Source organism: Psittacula echo, assembly GCF_963264785.1.
Source record: "Psittacula echo genome assembly, chromosome: 4".
Taxonomy (NCBI): Eukaryota; Metazoa; Chordata; class Aves; order Psittaciformes; family Psittacidae; genus Psittacula; species Psittacula echo.
This window is the reverse complement of record NC_137738.1, coordinates 26,259,410-26,280,585: the sequence shown is the minus strand read 5'-3', so window position 1 is coordinate 26,280,585 and position 21,176 is coordinate 26,259,410. Positions and strand designations below refer to the sequence as shown.

Genomic DNA, 21,176 nt, shown 5'->3' with positions numbered 1-21,176 from the left:
TGGTTGTACCCTTAAAGCAAACACCAGCATCATAACCCAGGCAAACATGGCATAAGTGAACACCTTTTTGTCAGCTATGGAGCAAGTAAGGTACCAAAATTTGAGCTACTAAGTTACCTAATTTTATGTTTGTCTCTGGTGTGCCTATGTACAGCCCTAGCAGGTTTTAGTGAGGGTGTCGTACTGACCCCCAGACGTGCTAGGGTGACTGTACTGACTCCAAACCCAACTGGTCTCTGAGCATATCACAGTGATTTTTGCTCAGCAAGGCCTAAAACACCTTGTCAAGTCAAACACCAATTTTCTTCACAAAAAGACCTCCAGTTTGCTTTCCTAGAAGACCCACATGTGTGCTGGTGTGTTACAGCCTTCACAAGGGCCCAAATAGAACTTTCAGTTTAGATCTATTCTTAGCTTAGAATTAGAAGGAAAAGCTTCTAACTCCTTCGTAGTATCTAATTCCAAACAATTAACATCAGCTGTGGAAGCAACAGAATTTTCATGGAAATATGTCTTGGCAAACGATACCTCTGTTTCTTTTCCTCTCTTACACACATAGTGATATTAAAAGGGCTAGACTGAGGGTGTGTTTCCTTGTGAACTGAGACTGAAAACACAGGTAGTTGAGTTGGTTTGATATCTTTCAAAGCACATATCTATATAATTTCTCTTTTTATCTTCTGCTATCATGCCTTTCAAGTCACAGGCTCTTTCCTGACAAGCAGATAGCAGAAAAGAAGCTTTACTCAATACATTTGTTTCAGGAACCAGAAGATGCTGGTGGCTTGCTGCCTGTTTTGAATTTTGTAAAACTTACTATTTCAAAGGGCATGGTAGACAGCCAGGCTGCAGTCCCGGAAAAGAGAAAAGAAGGAAAGCAAAATTAAAAAAAGGAAAACAAAACCAAAAAGAAGCCTCCTAAAAAAACCTCTGGCTTCAGCTTTTTAATTTGGATTTTTACATTTTTCTCCCGTCTTTTTTTTTTTTCTTACATGTTCTTTTTACAGTTCTTTAGCCTTAAAGGCAGATGAAAGCCAAGCGATTATTCACTCTATCTATATATAGCTGCAGTGTGTAGAGCAAGGAGAGTTTATGGACAAAAGGAACCTTTCATCTGTTCCCACCACTTGGCAATAAAACAAGGCTTTTAATATAGATTTACATCTGTTTATAATGTAATATGTAAGAGAAAAAAAAAAATACACAAGCCTAATGGCAAAGTTTGAGATTAGATCTTGATCTTGCAGTATTTGTAATCCTAGCTATATAATCCAGTCCACATTGGGATGTGATCTTGAAATCACAAAGCAGGCTAAGTGGAAAAGTTGCAAGACTCTGAGAATATTCTGGATTTGAAAAGTGTTTGGCTCAAACATATTTCACTGAAGCACGAATGTTTGCAGCAAGGAGGGGACCCAAGCAGGCCACCCTGGGAGGTGATGAGATGCTGTAAGAACATCTGTGCTAGAGCTGGAAGTTGGCTGCAGCATGTACCATGACATCTAAGTTCTAGTATACCTGGCATGTGTACACCTTGGTTGCCCAGAGAAGCTGTGGCTGCCCCATCCCTGGCAGTGTTCAAGCTCAGGTTATATGGGGCTTTGAGCAACATGGTCTGGTGGAATGTGTCCTGCCTATGGCAGGGGGAATAAAACTAGATGATCTTTAAGGTCCCTTCTAACCCAAACCATTTTATGGCTATATGATTCTATGATTTATGAACTAAGGCCATTTGAGAGCTACTGTGTTTTCTTTGGGCTATTCTGAACCATAATTTTACTTAGGGACTATTTGTCATTGAATAGAAGAAGTAGAGGAAGGAAAGAAGATCTGTCACCTTTTGCTTGTCTTCTGCAGTAGCTTTGGGTTATTTGTTAGGAGTTGTCAAACAACATGGTCAAAATTTTGAAATTTGCATAGAATTTCATGATAGTTCTTGAGATAAAGGCTGAAAATGATTGATTTTTCACTGGCCTGAGAATTTCCAATAATTGAGACTAATACGATTACACACTGAGAGGAGGAGAGTTGGGAGGTTTGACTTCTGAATAAACATTATCTCTACCTTATTGCATATCCAATGCTTTCCACAGTCTCAGTAAGGGAGACAGGAAAGAAAATGCTTTTCATTGAGTTAATGCTAGTGTAGACTTACTAATGCAAGGACTTCCTGTTACTCATCAGTTTAATATTGAATTTAACTTTCAGGCTTTGCTTATCTTCTAACGCAGTTCCTGCCTTCTCCACTTTCATATGTCAGTCCAGTACTTTTTTTTTTTAGTTTAAACATCAAAGGCAACAGAATCAGCTGGTCCTGAAAGCAATTTTTCCTTATTTGGGGTTTCTGTGTGTTTGCAGTATGCTACATAACATAAAGTTTCTTCATGGGTGGTTGCAAGGTAACAAAACATAGCTTTTTGTTCTTAACTTTACCACTCTGAGGATGAACATTAATACCTTTTGTAATCCTTAAACCACTCTAATAAGAGTTGGGAAATGAGGTATATAGCCTGGTGTTGTACAAGCTTATGTGACACCAACTGAAAAATTAACCAACAGGAAACACTGCAGAACAAAGATTCAGCCAGGACTCTGACCAACATACAGTATCTGACCAACCACTGAGTACCTTGGCACACAAGGTGAGTATTGTCTTGGAGAATTACTGTTGGAACTAGCAAAAATGCATCCTCAAGCTATCCCTTTCCATTTCCCTTTTCAAGCTATCCTTCCTTTTCCAAGCTATCCCTCCCTTTTCAATGCTGCTTTTCTGTATCTAACTCAAGCAGTTTGATTGCTTTTGTTAGGTAGCATATCTTGAAACACCACTTCCCCTGGAGAACTAGCTATTTCATGCAGAGACACTACATGCACTATTTTTAGTAACTTTGTTTAATACCAAATTGTCTTCCCTATATGTTTCAAAGATGTTGTTCAGCTGATTTTCCCAAGTGTGTGTAAAGACTATGGTCTTTATCTGGGTTTTTTTTTTTTATAAGAAGTGAATTTTATATTCTTGAAACATGCCTGATTGATATCAATCATTTAAATAGCCACAAATATGATGTCTCCTTTCTTTTCAACTACATAATCTCCACAGAGCAGGGAGTCCATGCACAGCAATTCAAGAAAGGCTTGACCAATAAGCCTGTCATCAGCCTTTGGTGAAGTAATAGAAAAGCTGATCTGGAGATCAATGGCTAAAGAACAATACAAAGAAATTGATAAATATGGTCTCATGAAAAGTGAGCTTAACAAATAGACTGAAATTCATTATTTAACCATTATTTGACCATTAATATTATCTGGTTATTATGATATAGCACAGCAACGTGGCATCTGCATTCTTTAAAGGTATTGAAAAGCTGAAAAAATGTGTAAAAGAATCACAAACATTATTTTGAGGCCTGAAGGAAGGTGTTGCAGGAGGACGCAGAGAGTTCAAGCTGATTTAATTAACAAGAGAAAAAAAAAAAAGGGGGGAAGTAATTCAGGCACAAAGGCCCCTAGGGGGAGAATATACTAATGATTACTCTAAATCAGTGAAGAAACTCCAACAACTGCTGACTGGAAGCTGAAGCTACGCAAATTCACACAGGAGGCTTAAATTTTATCAATGTGAGCAATTAACCTTTGGAGCAAATATCATGGATTCTCCATCTCTGAGCATCTGCGGATTAAAACTTCATACCTTTCTGCAAGTTATGCTTTAGAACAAAGTTGTTTGGCTCGTTACAGTGATAAATGGCTGATATTTAATGATCTGTAACATGGAGGAGATGAAAGTAGAAGATATCAAGGTCTTTTCTAGATTTAAACCTTATGAATGTATGATGCCTAAATTAAATTTGGAAGCAAGGACACTAGGGCCAAAGGGGGATATTTTGGCCTGGTTGTTCCAGTCAGATTTTCTCATCCCAAACTTAATCATATGCTTAATAAAGCACTACTGTCTCCACTGGTATAAAAATGAAAATAACCCAGGATTATGTAAATTACCTTGGTGAGGGCAATAAAAAGAGGGACAAGGTTTTTTGTGATTTCTTCATGAGCTCCACCTTTTTGTAATTGCAGGATATAACAGCCTCTACTCATTATCACTGATGTGCTTCTCTGAAGTACTTCAGAGTTTTGTTGATCACAGAAATTTGGGATTGTGTAATGAATATGAATTAATTACTTCATTGACTGGTATATCAGTGAACAAATGTAAATGCATTTCACTGCTAATACCATGAACAGTTTTATTCATTTTCAATTACAGTTCAGTTATACTTATTATGTCAATAATAATCATGTAATGCACAGGAGATGTGAGAATAGCATGATAAACAGAAAGGTGCCAGAATTTAATGTCAGCATAGTGCAGTGATACAAAAGGAATTGCAGATATGGCACACATAAAACGTGGACATTAACTTATAAGGATTAGTAATACTACAAAGGAATTCATTCCAGGTTGGGATGTTGCTCCTGTGTTACATGTAGTTTTTAGTAACCTTGTAAGTTTGTCAAGAAAGAAGAAATGGCAGAGCCAAGAGAAGAACAGTTCTGACTTCACGGTAGAATGCACTGCCTCAGATGGCAGTGTCAAGAAATGGCAAGCCTTTACAATTTGCAAAGTGTCATCAGGAATAAAGGGGCCAATTCAGTAAAGGGTTTGGAACTAAAAGTTGATCATCTGAGGTATAGCATAGAATCCAGAACCCTGATCAAGATAACTAGCTTCCATCTGCAGAGAATCTGTGATTATAACATGATCCAAAGTAATTAACATACTAATTACCAATACTTAAAGCCTTTTTTAAAAAACCTGTGACAGTTTAGTCAGTAGAAGAAGACTACTGATGGTCACAGGTGCAAGCCATAGAACTTCTTTTTCAAGCACCTGTTTTTTTCAGGAAAATGCTTCCTTCTTAAAAGGCACTGCACTGAACTATTCTTCAAGAAAGCTTTTTATATCATTCCTTTCCAAAGAATGAATGAAGCTTAATTCTTTAGAATATTCTCACAAGAACTAGTATTGCTGTTTCTTCAGTAGTCACTGTGTTACTCATTCAGAGGATAGTTTCGAATTTAATTTTCTTTCAGCTTTTCTTTCTTTTTCTTTATTTTCAGAGAAATATAAAAAAAAAAATAAATCCACTTTTCCACCACTCCAGTTGGATACCTTAAGTTTCCACTATTCAGTGAAAAAATTAGGATGCTGTGGTATAGAAAGGTAACAGAGATATAACACAGGAACTGTTGCTTTTGTAGGGCAAAAGTCATGTTTGATCTCAAGGCATTGGGTGGACTATCAAACAGTTTTGATTAGTTAGTGAGTGCTCTGGGCTGCCACTTTCAAAAGAAAGTGGTAGCTGCAATTTTGCTTTCTGAATAGCCCCATCCTGCTTTTGTTTAAGTATACCCCAAGAACAAAAACCAGAATGGTACTTTGATATAGTGTTCTGATTTTATGATCCTGACTGAATTTAGGTGCAAGTTAAATGCAGACCCTTTTCAAAACAGTAACCATGTAAGGCATATAGGTGAGCTTTGGATTGGCACATGTTAAGAGCTAACACTTAATTTTTGGGCTCATTAGTTGTTTGTAAGGAGAAAAAAAGTAAATAGTAATTTGACTGGAAGTTAAGTAAAATAGTAAAGGAATTTGGCTGTAAGAGTTTAAGGGGGAGGCACTTGGACAGCTGAAAATAACTAAAGCTCTACCACTCCATAACTGGATTTTTTGCAATCTCAATTATAATGATTTATACAATTGAAAGTATTTCTGTAGGGAATTTTTTTTTCTAGGTTGGAAGTTCTTGTTCATTGGGTAGGAATTTTGAATACGGTTGAGGTCAAGAAGGCATATATTTAAGAAATTGACTAAGAGATTGACTAAGGAAGCAAACATTAAATTCTACTTCCAAGAACTGTCAAAAAGTGCTTTTCTTGTTCTTTTTTTTTTAATTGGATGTCTTTGGCCTCTTTATACTCTATGAATACTGATTCATAACTTAATATCCCTCGTAAAATGCTCTTATTGCTACTATGAAACCAGACATCCTCACCTAGATCGAGTTCCCTGGCTGAGCCTCCACAGTAGCACATACTAGAATATCATCACGCTGGTCTCAGTCTCCTGTCACAGAGCATATCTAAACAAAGAATTGGCTCTGTCATTCTTTACCAGATGAATTGTGGATCCAAGGGAATACGCAGTTGCAGTTGTTCCTAACTGCATTAGCTGATGCACAGCCTTTGGCAGAAAACTTGAAAATAATCTGAAGCATAAGAAAACAATATGAAACTTAGAGATAACTGGTATAATTGTCCTTCCTCCTCACTGCGTACAAAAGTCTGAAAGATAAAATAAAATTGCAACAGCTAGTCTCAACAGTGCTTTGTTACTGGAGAATGTGCTCTCATGTTGCTGATAGGGTGCCTGATACAGCAGAATTGAACCCTGATGAAATCCTTGTCTGTCTCTGAAAGTGAGAAAGTTCATGCCTGTTTAACCACCAGTTGCATGAGATGCCATGATATAATCTCTCTTGACAGGTTATTAGTGACCCTTGTTCGTAACCTAGGGCCAGTAGAATTCTGTGACGTAATAGGGGTTGTGACATCAACAGTTCATACTATGTTTGCCAGCTTAAGGTGCCAGCTTGAGTCACCTCTTTTTAATATGCTTGGTACACCTGTCATGCAGTTGCTTCTTATATGAACTTGTGGGAGTTTAAGGAGTGGAAAATGGCTTGGACCAGGCTGTAAGAAGATCTTTCCCTCTTACCGTCTTCTATTTACCTTGTCTTGTGTTAATAAAGGATGTCTGAGAAAGATTCTGATAAGGAGAGTTGCTCTGCTCCTGAATTGCTGGATTTCAAGGATGCTGTGAAGGAGTTTCAGAAACTAGTTGAAAAACTAGTAACCCAGAAGACAAAGGAGAAATTAGGCTTGTATGTTAAAGACGATGGTAAGAGATACTTTCTTCTGATGGAAAAGTGTAATTTTCATATGGAGAGAAGGTATGAGGCAAGACTATAAGAAAGACCTCAAATTAATGTTAGAACTGTGACTTACTGATTTTTGCAAGAAACAGGCATATTGCACTATGATAATGCTTTTCTCCTTCTGTTAGGATTCAGGTCAAATTATAATGCTATGGTTATTGTTCACAAAATACAATTGTTGGAGCTGCCACATATACAAGTTAGTACGATGCAATGTTTCTACTGATCTGTAAAAACACAAATGCAATGAATAATGTAAATCCAGTTGCTTAATTGTAAGTAATGAGGGCAAAGGTTTGCTTTACTCAATGCAAGTGCCTATTGTGCCAGACACCACTTAGGTTCAGAACAACATATCAGAATCATGGTGTGAAAATAAAGGGAGAAAGCAAAGGTAAGAATTTGTCACCTGTTCTTTTATCTGTTTCCTATCATGCATTGCAAATCAGGTAGTTTTTAAAAAACTGAACATAAAGACTGAACTTTCTTGTTGTTTTGCAAAATACCTCACTGAATACAGTATGAGGAGCTAGAACTGACATGCTGTTGATATTGAAGGAGAAATAAACCAGTAGGTAGGGAGGATAAGGAAGGAAGCTGTAGCTTGCCAGGTTCTAACTCTCTGGATATTGTTCCTCCCATGCAGATGAGATAGACTATGAAAAGTTCTATGCAGCCACACAGGCACTTTTTGGTGCAGAAGTGAAGGATTATAATGTTAAGGCCTTTTTCTGGAAGCTCAGCAACAACCCTGATATAAAGATAGAATGGTGTGAGGTAAGGATTTCTAAAACTTTATTAAACAACCAATTAGAATCTTAAAAGGTAACAGTATTTAACTGTTAATTATGTGTTGTTCATGAATCTGTTGTTCATGTGTTCCATGCCATAATGGGGCACTCTCATGTCGTTATTTATTCCGGCCACCATTTCCCCCCATAATCCAATATTATTTGGAAAACAGACATGCCTTTGAAACTAGAAAATAAGATTAAATATTGTTTTGGTTGATCTAAACAAAAACTAGATTGAAAAAGTAGCTTGGAGTAGCTTACTTGTTGCTGTTATCCTATTTAAGAACTGATGTTTAATTTTAACAAGTGTCAGTGAAAAATAAGGTATGGAAGACCTTTGCTGAGCCCTGCCTTTCCCCCTTTTTACATGGGTAAACAGGTGGGTAATTTGAAATTACAGCATTGTCTCTACAAGTTTTTGTTAAGACACTCCCTGTACTGGATTTTCTGCTGAAGATCTCTGTCTAATTTCAGACTTCTAAATATATCATGCAAACCAGCTTAACACATGGCAGAATCCATGCTGCTAATTGTAGCAGGTTCTTAAGAACAAGATTCGCCCATACTGTGCTTGTTACAAAAGCAGTCCAGTAATTTCAGCAAGCAGGACTTTTGATCCAAATTTGTTCTGATCTTAATTATTCCACTCTTTCAAGCTCTGAGAGGTATCTGTCCTTATGATGGCATGTCACTGGAGGTCTGATAAGAAAGGTTAATTAGAATGAATTAAATGAAGCCTTCTTAAGTTAAATTTTTATGTGTAGGTGAACTTCTTTTCTTTACTGCCCCTATCTGTTTGGGTAGCTGAACTTGCAAATCAAATACTTTATTAAACATTAATTATGCTCCACTGGTTTACATGAGTTGAGGAAGTTGGTCTCTGTTCTCTATGAATCAAGATCCTTGAGCCTATTATATAGATGCACATGAATAAATGTTAAAGGGTGATCTAACGAAATAAAAATATTTTTCCTGCTTATTTTGTAAAAGGGCACTGAGCTGTCTACCAGACCTGCTTGTCCTCACACAAAGTTTGATATACTAGATTCCTGACAAGACAGCAGGATCTGGAACATGGAGCCTGAGTATGTCCAGGTCTTCTCCTGAACTACTTCAGTGATACGCTTTGGCCGCGGGCTTATTGACAAAATGTGAAATCTGTTATGACTACAGCATGCAATTTATGCTCTCAGGATAAGTCCTATCTATAGCTAAACCATCAGAAATACTTCCTTTCTTTCCTCTCTTTTCTCTCCTTCTTCTGATTCCTCTCCTTCCTCTTCCCCTTTTCACAGGAATAAATCTGGACTTTACTTTAAATGTGAAGCATTAGAAGTATGGCAGCATTTTAGGAGAGAGTTTTTTAACCAGAGAATTCAGTAGGTATTATTTCAGTGTGTAGATGGGTGAGATCCATTTAATCAGATTTTCTGTCTGTAATGGTGGTAAATAGCAAATCTTTTTTAAAAAAGTGTAAGAATGAGGTAACGATGAAATAGTAGTCCTGGCTCACCCCTCCTTGCTTCTGGCTGCACGTAGCTTAAGGATTTTCTGTGCCGGAGTTGCAACTGCACTCTGTGTTTAGTAACCCTTGCTGGATTTTTAATCTACCCATTTGTAAATTACTTCTCATCTCACCTAAAAAGGATACTTCCATAGCATCTACAGTTTTACACATTTTGTGAAAAAGTCTTGTTTCTTTTAAACATGTTTCTCCTTTTTTTGCACATTATGAGAAATTATAAACACTTGTTCTAGAAAGTATCTTCTATCAAGTTATTTCCCATGGATAGTGTTTCAAGCAACTGCTCTATAAAAATGACTGATTTTTACATTGTTAGAGCCAATTTGTATCAAGAGCATCTATATCATGTGTTACTAAAAGATTCTGTCTTTATTTTTCTCCTGAAAACAGAATTGTGTAGATAGAATATAACTCCCAGTATACAGTACCTTCCTATGATAGCATAGGTGGCATTACATACATGGCAAGTCCTTGCTGGAATTAAAGCCATAAGGCAAGGTATTAACAAGTGGCACGAACCATAAATTCATCAGCAGATTTCCATTTTATGTTATGCTGGAACACCACATTATTATTTGAACCTTAAAGATACCCAACATCTGTTCTTTACATATTATCAGCAATTCCTATAATTTCTTAATACCATCCTAAAACTAGTGTGTTCAGTCTTTTCAATTTAATATGGTTTTGTATGGGAATATTTCTGATTAATACTTCTCTTAGCATTGCTTTTAATTACAATGGCACATTGCTCACAAACTTTGCTCATGTCAGGCTTTAAAGATTTTCCTCAATGAAGGCCTGGGGGAAATCTGTGAAAGCTAGCTGTAGAAGACATTAAACATCACATAACTGCCTTCTAAAGTATTTGCCGATAAGCCCTCTTTAACAGATAGAACTTAAGGCCAAATCCAGCTCCTCTGTTATGAAATTCACTTTGTGAGAGCTAAATTTTAAATCTTTTATCTTAGCATGTCTCCTACTCATATGTTATCCCTTCTTCCTTCCTCTTTCAACATGACAGGAAACTTAAAGGTGAAGTCCTCTCTCTGCTCAGGATTTCTTTGAAACTGTGTAAAAATAGGGGAGGGGGAAGACATGTCTGGATTTGCTGGTACAGGATGTACACGCTAAGCTCCTGAAATGGCCAGCTGCCAACAGACATGCTGAAGAACTGTACAATTGCAGCAGTAGTCAAATTCTTGTACTATTCAAAATTATCTACCTCATTTCAAACTTCTTACTACTCTTTGCACGGGATTAGAGAGAGGTGACATAGTCTGTTGTGTAGATGTGGCAAGCTAGACACATATCCTATATATCATAAGATCTGCTCTACGGGTATGAAGCAGGGTCTGGCAGAGAATAGTACTTCTGAATTCATGGTGACTGCCAGACTGATGGTCCTTTGTTTAGGGAAACAAGAGTAGCAAATAATGTTCTGGCTCATTAGTTTATAAGAGATCTGAAGAAAGCTCAGTTTGTTTACTGGAATGAGCATCTTTGACTCCAAAACCTTACTTGAGGTTTCCAATGCAATCAGACTTGTTACCTGGGTTACATAATTACACAAGCAAGCACAGTATGCCGTCTAATGAAGGAAGTGAAGCCCCTTTAGTTTCCTTATGAAATGTGTGTGTGATTTGCTTGTGGTAAAATTCCCCAGAACCGTTTTTGTGAGCATTCCTCAAATTTTACCAACTGTGAACTGACTGACAACAGCCTTTTAAAATACCCTGTATATAAACTTTCCTGAGAAAAGAGGAATGTGGTGTTCAATGAATCTTCAGCATCTCACAGTATGCATTTCATTAGAAGATGGTTATCAGTGAGATTATAATAAGTGCTGTAAGGAGTGAAATAGAAATATTGGTTATTTCTCTGTTCAAAAGAATCCTGATTAAAATATTCATGTTGGAGTTTTTATTTTCTCCTGTGGGGAGAAATATTTAGTATAATATAAATGGAAATTCATTGATGGAGGTGATAATTTAGTTATGAAATAGACAAAGATCAGACTACTTAATCAGCTTCAATCTGACATGGATTTCTTTACTTTGTAACAGCATTATCCATAAGTTTGAAATAAAATGCTGCATGAAAAGATGCAGTGAGTTTTGGGGGATTTTTGTTTTCTTTCTTTTAGAGGGAAAAATGACAGTGATAAGTGTTACAAGCTATCTAAACATTGTGGAACATAAAGCTAAGCTTCTTTCAGGTCAAAAGGTTAAGATTTGTTTTATGGGTAGCGTGGGTATAGAGAATCAGGGTATAGAGAAAGAGTTGAAAACAGAAATAAGAAAACTGCTGACTCCTGGAATTCTCCAGATTTAGCTTACACTGAAACAGAATAATCATTGCATTGATCAAGTGATTGTTGTCTAAGCCCAAATTGCATCAACCATAACTTCAATGTCAGCTTTTGATCTACTGCAATTATCAACATCCTATCTGTAATGACTGCATCAAACCAGGTATTTACAGGCTTATTTGAATGGATTCAAATAAAATAAAATAGGGTTGGTTTGTATTCTATATATTATGTGGTGGTGGTCTTTTTTAAATTTTGTTTCTTGACAAACTGTACATTTTCAAAATGGTTCAGGTAATCCTGAAGAGGTACTGGAGTCAGGAATGCAGCCATGTATCATTGATAAGCTACTTTTCTGTAACATCCTAAACAGCCATCGTAGTTTCAGCTGTTTGTGCTCCAGTTTCTAATGTGTTTTTTTTTTTTTTTTTTTCTAAAAAAGGACTGTATTTCATCCCTGTTCTGAGTTCCCCTGCTGCTTTTAGCACTGCTGAGCATGCCCTCAGTATCAAAAGTTAAGGAAGAGGGATCCATGTCACTGTGCTCCTTTGATATTTCTCTTTTATCATCTCTGTCTCCCTTTCCTCCCAGCCCTATTTCCCAAAACTCTATCCCTGACCCTTTGTTCCTCTCTTACTGCTCTCACAGATCTTATTTTCTTTCAAATTTACCTCTTCATATCTGGCCTCTTTTTAGCTTGACAGAATCTTCCAAATATATTTCCATGACCTAAAGGATCACAGCCTTGTGTAAGTGTTCTTATTTCTTCCTGACATTTCTCTTTGTCAAGTAGCTCCATGTTCAAGGGTTTCCTAAGTTCCCAGCAGTCTCCACAACAGTATAGCCATACTCAAAAATTTGTTAAAAAAACCAGACCAAACCAAACCAATAAACAACCCAACATTAAAGGAATTTAAAACCTTCTCTTTAATCTAACCTTTGTTAAATTAAGATCTACCGTTAGTCATATACTGGACAGTCTAGCAGCTACCATTTATCAATGACTTGGGAAATCAACTTCTGCATCTCTTTCCTAAATGTAGCTGGCACTTTGAAAGCTCCATTTTTCTAATGCCAAACTTCTGAGAGACATATAAAATGCATTTTGCTTCATCTTTTATGCTCTTTGTCAACCTCTGGTAGACATTATGGGGTGGAGCTTGTTGGTATCCCGTCTCCATGCTGGAGTCAGCAGAAGACATTTATACACCTAAAAGGGATTTCCAAGATGCCCTTTCTTTGGCAGTGTTCTGCCTGCTGAGCAGAAGTTTAGATGTAGCACCACCTCATGTATTTAAGGAGCATGACAGGGCACACCTAGGTGTCTCACTGATCTCACTGAGAACTTCCATCTTTGTTGGCTTTAGGGCAGCTACTGGCCTAGCCCAACCACTGCATCTGGCATTTTGTCAGGATTTGGGAGTGACCTGATGCTGGGTCAGTCTGTCATTAAAAAAAAAGTCACAAGGTTGTAGCGTTTCACGACATGGACTCAATGAGGAGACTCAAATCCAACTTTATTACAACCAAGCCCCTTTTTATCCCTTTGTTCGGTACTTTCCCAACCTGCACAAGCATGCCACATTCGATCTCATTGGCCCCTGTAAAACTCTCCAGGCAAATAGTCCAATCACAATGCTGCAGACCCTCTCACAACCCCTACATCTTCAATTGAGACTCCCGCCACAACTACATGCTGGCACATCCCCCCAAGGCTTGTTTTTCGACATTCCCTGTCTCTTCAACGCCCCAACTCATCCCCCAGGGCTTGTCAAGCACTGAGGCCTCCGAGCTCACTCCCAAACTCTTTGTCATGCAAATCTTATTGCCTTCACTCCCCACACAAGGCGATATTACAAGAAACTAGAAAGAGGGATGTAAGGGGCTATGATAGAGAGATAATGTATTGACTGATGATGTATGGTAGAAAATTGTGTGTGTGGTAAGGAGGGAGCTGGGAAGTGAAAGATGAAGAGCAATGTTGTGTAAGAATATTTTTCTTTTTTGAAAGATGTACATCTGAATCTCTCAAAGAAGAAAAATGTGAGTTCTGTTGTGTAACATGAACAATACTGAGCTAGAAAACAGTGCAAAGCTTTGTCTTGCATCCAAAGGGGCATTGCTTTTAGAACTCATGAAACTCAATATATATAATGTCCATTATATATACTGAGAAAGGAGGTTAAAAAATCTGTGGTGCTGAGTGTGGCTAAACTTGTTTCCTGAGGAAATATACACAGGTATAGAGCTTGAGGTTTGGAAAACTGAAATGCTGAAGTATTATCCCACCCTGGAACAGAAAGGAGCTACTTACCTGGATATTCTGTGTAGGGGATCTCTGTCATGATCAGTAAAAATGAAACATTGCCTGGCTTAGGGTTAGCTGAAAAAGAATTTTTTGAAAAATGGGCAAAAGGGGATTACTTTTTCTGCACGGAAAAGCTCTTCTTTGTAGGCTAAACCACTATTTTGCTTTGAATCTCTCTGTTTATAAATACAGAGACGTCTGTTTTGTCTGCCTTTTACCGATTTTTCTTCTAGCTGAGGTCTGGCTGAGGAAGCACAAGTAGCTTAACTGGAAAAGGGAAACTGGAGATGATCATTTAGAAACAGTCGTTAGGAGGCAAAGCTGTACAAACAGCTTCATCAATTAGATGGCTTTTATTCCTAGAAGCCCTGTGTGTGCTGGCTTCTCTCCAAACATTCAAGAAACATTGTGATCTTAGTAGGAGATCTCAGAAATCTAAAATCATATTGACAGCTAAGGTTAAGGCAAATAATACTAGGAAGCTTACTGAAAGAATATTAAATGAGGAAAATGTCAGATAAATATTTGACTTTATACATGTAAACAAATATTCCAGAATTAGTTTTGTCATAAATTGCCTGGTTTGTTCTGTTTAGATTTTTGGCTGTTTCTTAGGAGAAAGTGATGGCATGTCTTCCCAGCTGAAAGAAGAAAACATGGTTTTTCTTCTATCCAAAAAACAGCAGATTACTCATACAGGTAACATACTTCATTTTGCATCCAAAACTAATATTTTTAATGCAGTGTGTTGCACATTTTAGTGGAAGTACAGAGATAAGATAGCATTTCTGTCTTTGCTTATTATTGATGATTCTTTTTCTTCGTATGTATTCCAGAATATATTTTTTTTCACTAAACTTACTGCATCTGAACATTCTACTGCTGCCTTGCCCAGTTGTGCGTTTTCCCAGATTATTCTGAAATTATGAATGATCTGACTCTGAGTATTTATTTATGCAACTATTTATTTATTACTCTGCCTTTCTATAATTTTCAAATAATATAAAATAATTTCAAAAATTTCTAATAATATAAAAAGATGTAGCACAGTGATATTTGCATTAGTGATATTTGAAGGTGAAACATGATTATTTAAATCAAGTATAGGATAATGTATAATATAATACACTGCTGTCACGGAGTTGGTACCAATATGCATTTCAAGAAGAGAAAATGTTCTTGATATTATGGTTTAATTTGTTTAGATTTTCTGTGTCTGAAAGATGAAGAGTAATATTTTGTTATTGACAGTTGTGAAGAGAGATGATGCGATTAAGGGTATAGTGAAGGTGCCTCATCTGGATTTCATAGTAACATCCTCTCAGAAAGGAGTGCTAACAGTTTTTAACAAGCAGGTAATTTGACTAAAACAAACTTTTAATTTTTCCATTAGGCAGCATAGATGGGAACTAGGTGAGCTGCGATCCAGCGTGCAAACTTACCCATTAAAAAGAATTTAAAAAAGCTAGGTATCTTTTTTGATTAAAGTTAACTTTTTCTATCTTTTTTAAATACAGCAGGAAATATACACTGTGATTTCCAATTATAAACCTACTGAACAGTCCATAAAAGTTGATAGAAAGCAGAGATGGCTAATAAAAATCATTCTTAACAGAAGATAGTTTAACAGAAATATTATTTATTATTAGAAATATTATGTATTTCTTTTTAGAAAAAGTTTTCCTTAATACAAAATATGCTACTGGAATTAACTTTTGCATATCTAATGGAAACCAGGGAATTAACTATTTTCTACAACTACACAAAATATCTAGAATGGGCAGAAATATGTATCAGTTGTTTGCAAAGAAGAGTTACTCAATACAGCAACATCTAGAAACCTGAAAGTCTTGAATTTTCTGACAGTCTACATGATACTGCTTCACAGTTAGTCCCTTATCAGCAGACTCTAAAAGAGCACCATTTTGAGTAGAAATTCAGGTTCAAGATGCTGTTAAAGTAGAATTTGGAAATGATTATCCCAGATTATCATGTTACTATTTAGAAGTACACACTTCTAGATGCTATGAGGTACATCACACATCTATACTCATTGACACTTTACATTTGAACAATTTTCATACAACCAGTTTGATAAAAATTGCTTCAAACAATACAGTAAAGCTTTAACGCAGCACTAATCTTTTCTAGGAGCTTTAGCTAATTGGTGCATAATGCTTATGAAAGGAGCATATAACACAAGAAAGTACTCTTGTAGATGATTAGGCAACAAAGCAGTAGTGCAGTTTTGCTAAATACTAAAATAATTTATTTGAAAGCCTAGTTCTTTGTCCTCTAGCATATTATCCCTGTATCTGCCAAAAATAATTGCACTAAGTGTTATGTTAAAAATAGCTCTCTTCCCCACCCCCTGCTTCTCCATGCTGCTTTCAACTTGAATTGCTGCCTCTTCATAGACTGGACTGATGTCACTCTGACATCAGTGACTGCAGTGTAAATGACCTTACACCCAACAGCTTAACGCAGTGAATTAGACCTCAAATCTCACGTATAAAACTGTATGTTCTGAAAATGACTAAGGCATTACAACAGCAGTCACTTACTCATGATACAATCTCTGATCTCTGTTGATCTGAGCAAATGGCTTTTGACTTCATTAGAATTGCTCTAATATATCTTCATGCAAACAAGAGAAAACTTTAGTTCTTTAGCATTGCAATCATTTTGAGTCCTCTTGCTAGAATATGACTCCACTTCACAAAAGCAAATATAGAGTTGGCAACTTTTGCATCATTCTTCCACTCTCAAACACCAAGGATTTGAAAAGAGCTGGCATTGAAATCTCAGCTAGTGAGTTGTTTTCTCTAGTTTGGCTTTACAGCATATTGGTAAGAGAATATGAAGATGCTGCTTCGTAGGACTTGTGTTCTGGGTAAAGGGGCCAAAATATGAGTTTGTGAGCAGTGCATTGACAAATAGAGAGGCTTGTTTTTGTATAATTGTTGCATTTTAAAGATTATTAAACATAAGGTGTTCTTGGATGCATGTATATCCTACAGAAGTCAACATGTTCTATGTACATGAATGAATAATATTTGGTCAGGCAATCCTGTCTCTATTGGATGATAGTGACAGGTATGCCTACCACCCTGGGATTTTAAACACTTCAGAGCCATACACTACACTGTTCACTAATAGTTAACTTTGCTGAAAGATGCTGTGCCATGGGTATTTGTATTTGCAGCCTGAAGTGTTACTTGTACTTAGTATTTTGCTGGCACTAGTTGATATGTCATCTCAGTCAGCATTAGCTTGGGTTTCTATATGTCACATCCTACTTCTTCCAGGATTTGAAGCTGTTCTAGTTGTGAAGGACCATTAGAAGCACAATTCTATCAGAACAGCTGATCTATACTCCACAGTAATAAAAATGGTATTGTTTCACTTATTTCGCTCACTTCAATTTTAAAAAAATAACAAACCCAAAACAACCAAAAAAACCCAACCAAACAGAACAAAAAAAATCTCAAAACCAAAACAAACCCCACACCACCAAAAGCCTCCCACAAACCAACAAACAAACCACTCTGAGAGAAAGAGAGGAGTTCTTAGTTCCTGAGTATGTACGGGGCACACAAGTAAGTAGGTTAAAGATCTTTCTCAGAAGACCTTAACTGCAGATTCTTTCTGTTGAGTACTGTTGTTCTGTTCTACCTGTGATAGAGGAGAGCTGATTGTCTTAGACTTTTAATTTAATTGCAAACTTGTTGTTGTGACAGCATATTTTTGTTTGGTTTTTTTCAGATGAAGGTTCTGGCAAACACCTCTATTGAAGTAAGTTCACTTTCCTCTTTCTGTGAAATTAATTAAAAATCAGCAGGTACTAAAATGAAATAATTAGAAACTTAGCATTATTCTAATGCTACTGCCAACCTTGAGACTTCTGCATAATTTGTCATAGGGTGCCATAGGTTGGTGTAATTTAAGTAGTAGTAGTTTCACTGGAATTATTAGAGACAAATTTAGACACATCTTAAGAATGATTCAGTTATATATGTGTAAACACTTCTATTGCTGCCCGTTACAGGAAACTTCAATTTCTTTATGCTGGATCTTTCCCTGACTGGCAACTTCTAATAAATTCATGCAATAAACACATTTTTTACTACTTTTGCTGTTATATTGTCAAATATAACATATAAATATAATATTGACAATATAACAATGTTGAAAACAGCAGAGTTGAAATCCTTGTAAATGTATTACCACTTGCCCAAAGGCCATTAGGAAGGAAAGAAGCCTTCTCCTGCAAGTGTTGACATCACTCTATCAACCAACTTTGCATTCAATAATGGAAATAAAAGTAGAAGTGTCATCAGCTGCCTTCAGTTCACTATGGGTTTAGTATTGTGATTTTTGCTTCTGAACTCACTTTGTGGCTGTAAACTGTATCTTTAGCAACATAGGTCCCTGTTTCAACTATTTGTCACTGAAACTAATTTTTAGATATTACAAGGGGCTACAGCTTACTTGAAGAACTGCAATAACGGTGTTGTTTAAATGTGTATCAAATGTTTCTTTGTCACTTTAATCTTGAAAAGATTATTTTATAAGTGTTTTGAATTACTTTAAAGTAGTAGTTAGTTGTGCCATTGCACACATAGCAAATGCACCATATTCCATTTCAATCTCACTCTCATTTAGGAAGATCCATTACATTTTTGGATAAAAAACCCCCCAGCTATCTATTAATGTTTAAAAAAAATCCAAACCAAACCCAAAATTCTGGCCAATGTGGTAGTGAATTTGAGTCTCTAATCTTAGAATTTGCAGGAGAAATCATTTTACATTAAGATCTGTATATAGAGGTATAGGGAAAATCCTTCTTTAGCTAGCTTTTTTATTTTCATCAGGATACTGCTTGGATCACTGGGTGTGATTTCCTCCCTCAACTGAAATGTGTCGTGGCTGTAACTGAAAGGACAGTCATCATCTGGAAATATAAAAGTCAGGTATTACGTTGGGTCAGGCAAATGTTAAAGAGGAAGCCTGAAAAAGATTAGTCTTTGTTTTCAATATAAATTCACTTTCTTTTGTTCTAACAGGATGAAGGCATTAACTTTTTTCTTTGTAGGAACTGCATGAAACAGTGGAATTTATACTTTGCACCCCATGGGATTATTAGAGAGTCTTAAAAATTTGGAAGAAAGAGAAAAATTCTGTACTATGTTGCAAACAAACCCCCAAAGAAATTATTTTCTGTGTATACCTAATGCATATGTGGACACGTATATCTAACGCGTGTGCACCTGCATGTGTACATCTCAGAATGTATTAGGAATCAAGGGCCAGGTTTTCCAAGGAATTTAGCATAGAATCTTTTGAGGTAACTTCCTGATTTAAAGAAAATATTTCTTCATATCCTGCATTTTGTTCAGGACTCTCCAAAAGCAAAGGCATCTTGATATTGATAATGTATGTCCAAACCGCTAAAGTTTTCTTGAGTGCCTATTACAAAATAGAGGTTTTATAAGGAATTCTGACCCATACCTTAGCTTTTTCCTCCTGTTCCTTGGACTTTCCTCAGCAGTTCTGATTTGTCTGAGAAGATAAGCAAAGTAAATATTTTTAGAATAAGCTCAAGTCTTAGAATTTTTTGTTGTTGTTCACAATAACAAAAAGATGCTCCCTATGCTCAGACAGGTGAATGGAAGCTTTTCTGTCAGCCCAATTTAGAAGGCTCAAAAATTTATTCTCCACTCATTATTCTCCAGGTTTCCTCCAGTCATTACATCAGCAAGTGTTGAAAGTGTCCTGACTATGACTGAATAGGAGCAGTTCTCATTCAAGACCACAGAAATAACATATAGACGGTTCTATATCTGTTATGTCTCCTTAATGTTTCTGCTACATGGACAACACTGAAGCAGTTAATTTCTATGGCATGTGAACAGTTGCCAGTTTGGGTTGGCAAGGATGGTTTAATCAAATAACAGATGGAGTCACGCAGTAGAACTAGTGAACAGCATAATGCAGATAACCCAAAATCCCGTTCCCAGACCTTCTCAGTCTAGCAAAAAAAGCCACAGTGTCTTGCAGCTGTATTCATTCCCACTATCTCAGTTCCTGAACATTGAAACACCTGCCCACATAAGTACACTTGATTCTTCCAGGCTGTATTAATAATTAGGACTCAAATATAATTTATTTCTTTCTCTGTGTTATTGCTGCATTTAGTGGTTTGAATAATTCTTTAATTTGTCTATTTCCCATTTTCTTCTAGACAGCATCTTATTTTTGAACAGGAAACCATAGAGAGTCTTAGCAAATACACCATCCCACTTAGCATGGTGAGATCCTCCCTAAAATTTGTAATTAATATTTCCTCACTGAAATGGAAAAAGTAATCTATGAAATAAAGCCCAAATGAAATCCTTGAAATTGCATTTAACTTCACTTAGTGATGATCTTCTGTGAGTTTCTAATAGCAGGAAACAGCTATCACAGGGGGAGCTTGAAAAAGCAAAGTCAAGAATTGAATGGTGATGTGAGTAGATAAGCATGATGTTCAGTCAACTTAGGGGCTTGTGTGCAATATCTAATCAACTACCTACCATATTTCACAGAATATTTGCTTTGTCATCAAACCAATGGAAAATTGCCTGCTCTGTGTTTGCACGGTGACTATGCCAAAGCAAGTGGCTATGGATACTATCCTAATGGGAGATGATAAAGGTTATGTTTATTTGCTTACTGTGACCAGTGATCACTTGGCATTAAAAAAATGTAGAGGCAAAAGAGAATCACAACTTCAGGTCTTGGACTCCAAAACTTTTCACATGTAAGTTGCTTATGATAAAATAATATCAGTCTAGCAATTTTGATTTTCTATTTGGATTTTCTCTCATGTAAATGGAGGATTAGCTTTTCTGTATAAATTAACCCCATCTACCAAAAAAAAATAATTTTTCAAACTACAGTAAGTGTGATTTGCTTACTGTTGTGTGAAGGAACTGCCATCATTACCAGCAGGGGATCTGGTAAGAGAACTTTCAACTTCCATGGAAGAATTCACAAGTGCTGTTATCCAGTTTGACATAGAATCATAGAATCATAGAATAGTTAGGGTTGGAAAGGACCTTAAGATCATCCAGTTCCAACCCCCCTGCCATGGGCAGGGACACCTCACACTAAACCATGCCACCCAAGGCCTCATCCAACCTGGCCTTGAACACCGCCAAGGATGGAGCACTCACAACCTCCCTGGGCAACCCATTCC

At 36.7% G+C, this 21,176-nt stretch overlaps 1 protein-coding gene across 1 annotated transcript in view; it reads left to right on the top strand.

Annotated features, from left to right (window-relative positions):
* Positions 1 to 6,813: 6,813 nt before the first annotated feature.
* Positions 6,814 to 21,176, top strand: part of WDR64 (WD repeat domain 64) — a gene marked incomplete at both ends in the record, with an annotated part of 58,632 nt that continues 44,269 nt past the window's right edge. The window contains 7 exons of the mRNA XM_080615865.1: positions 6,814 to 6,961; positions 7,645 to 7,775; positions 14,533 to 14,635; positions 15,188 to 15,291; positions 17,702 to 17,731; positions 18,811 to 18,909; positions 20,524 to 20,738. Coding sequence (XP_080471991.1) covers positions 6,814 to 6,961; positions 7,645 to 7,775; positions 14,533 to 14,635; positions 15,188 to 15,291; positions 17,702 to 17,731; positions 18,811 to 18,909; positions 20,524 to 20,738 — 830 coding nt within the window. The remainder of the gene's footprint in view (positions 6,962 to 7,644; positions 7,776 to 14,532; positions 14,636 to 15,187; positions 15,292 to 17,701; positions 17,732 to 18,810; positions 18,910 to 20,523; positions 20,739 to 21,176) is intronic.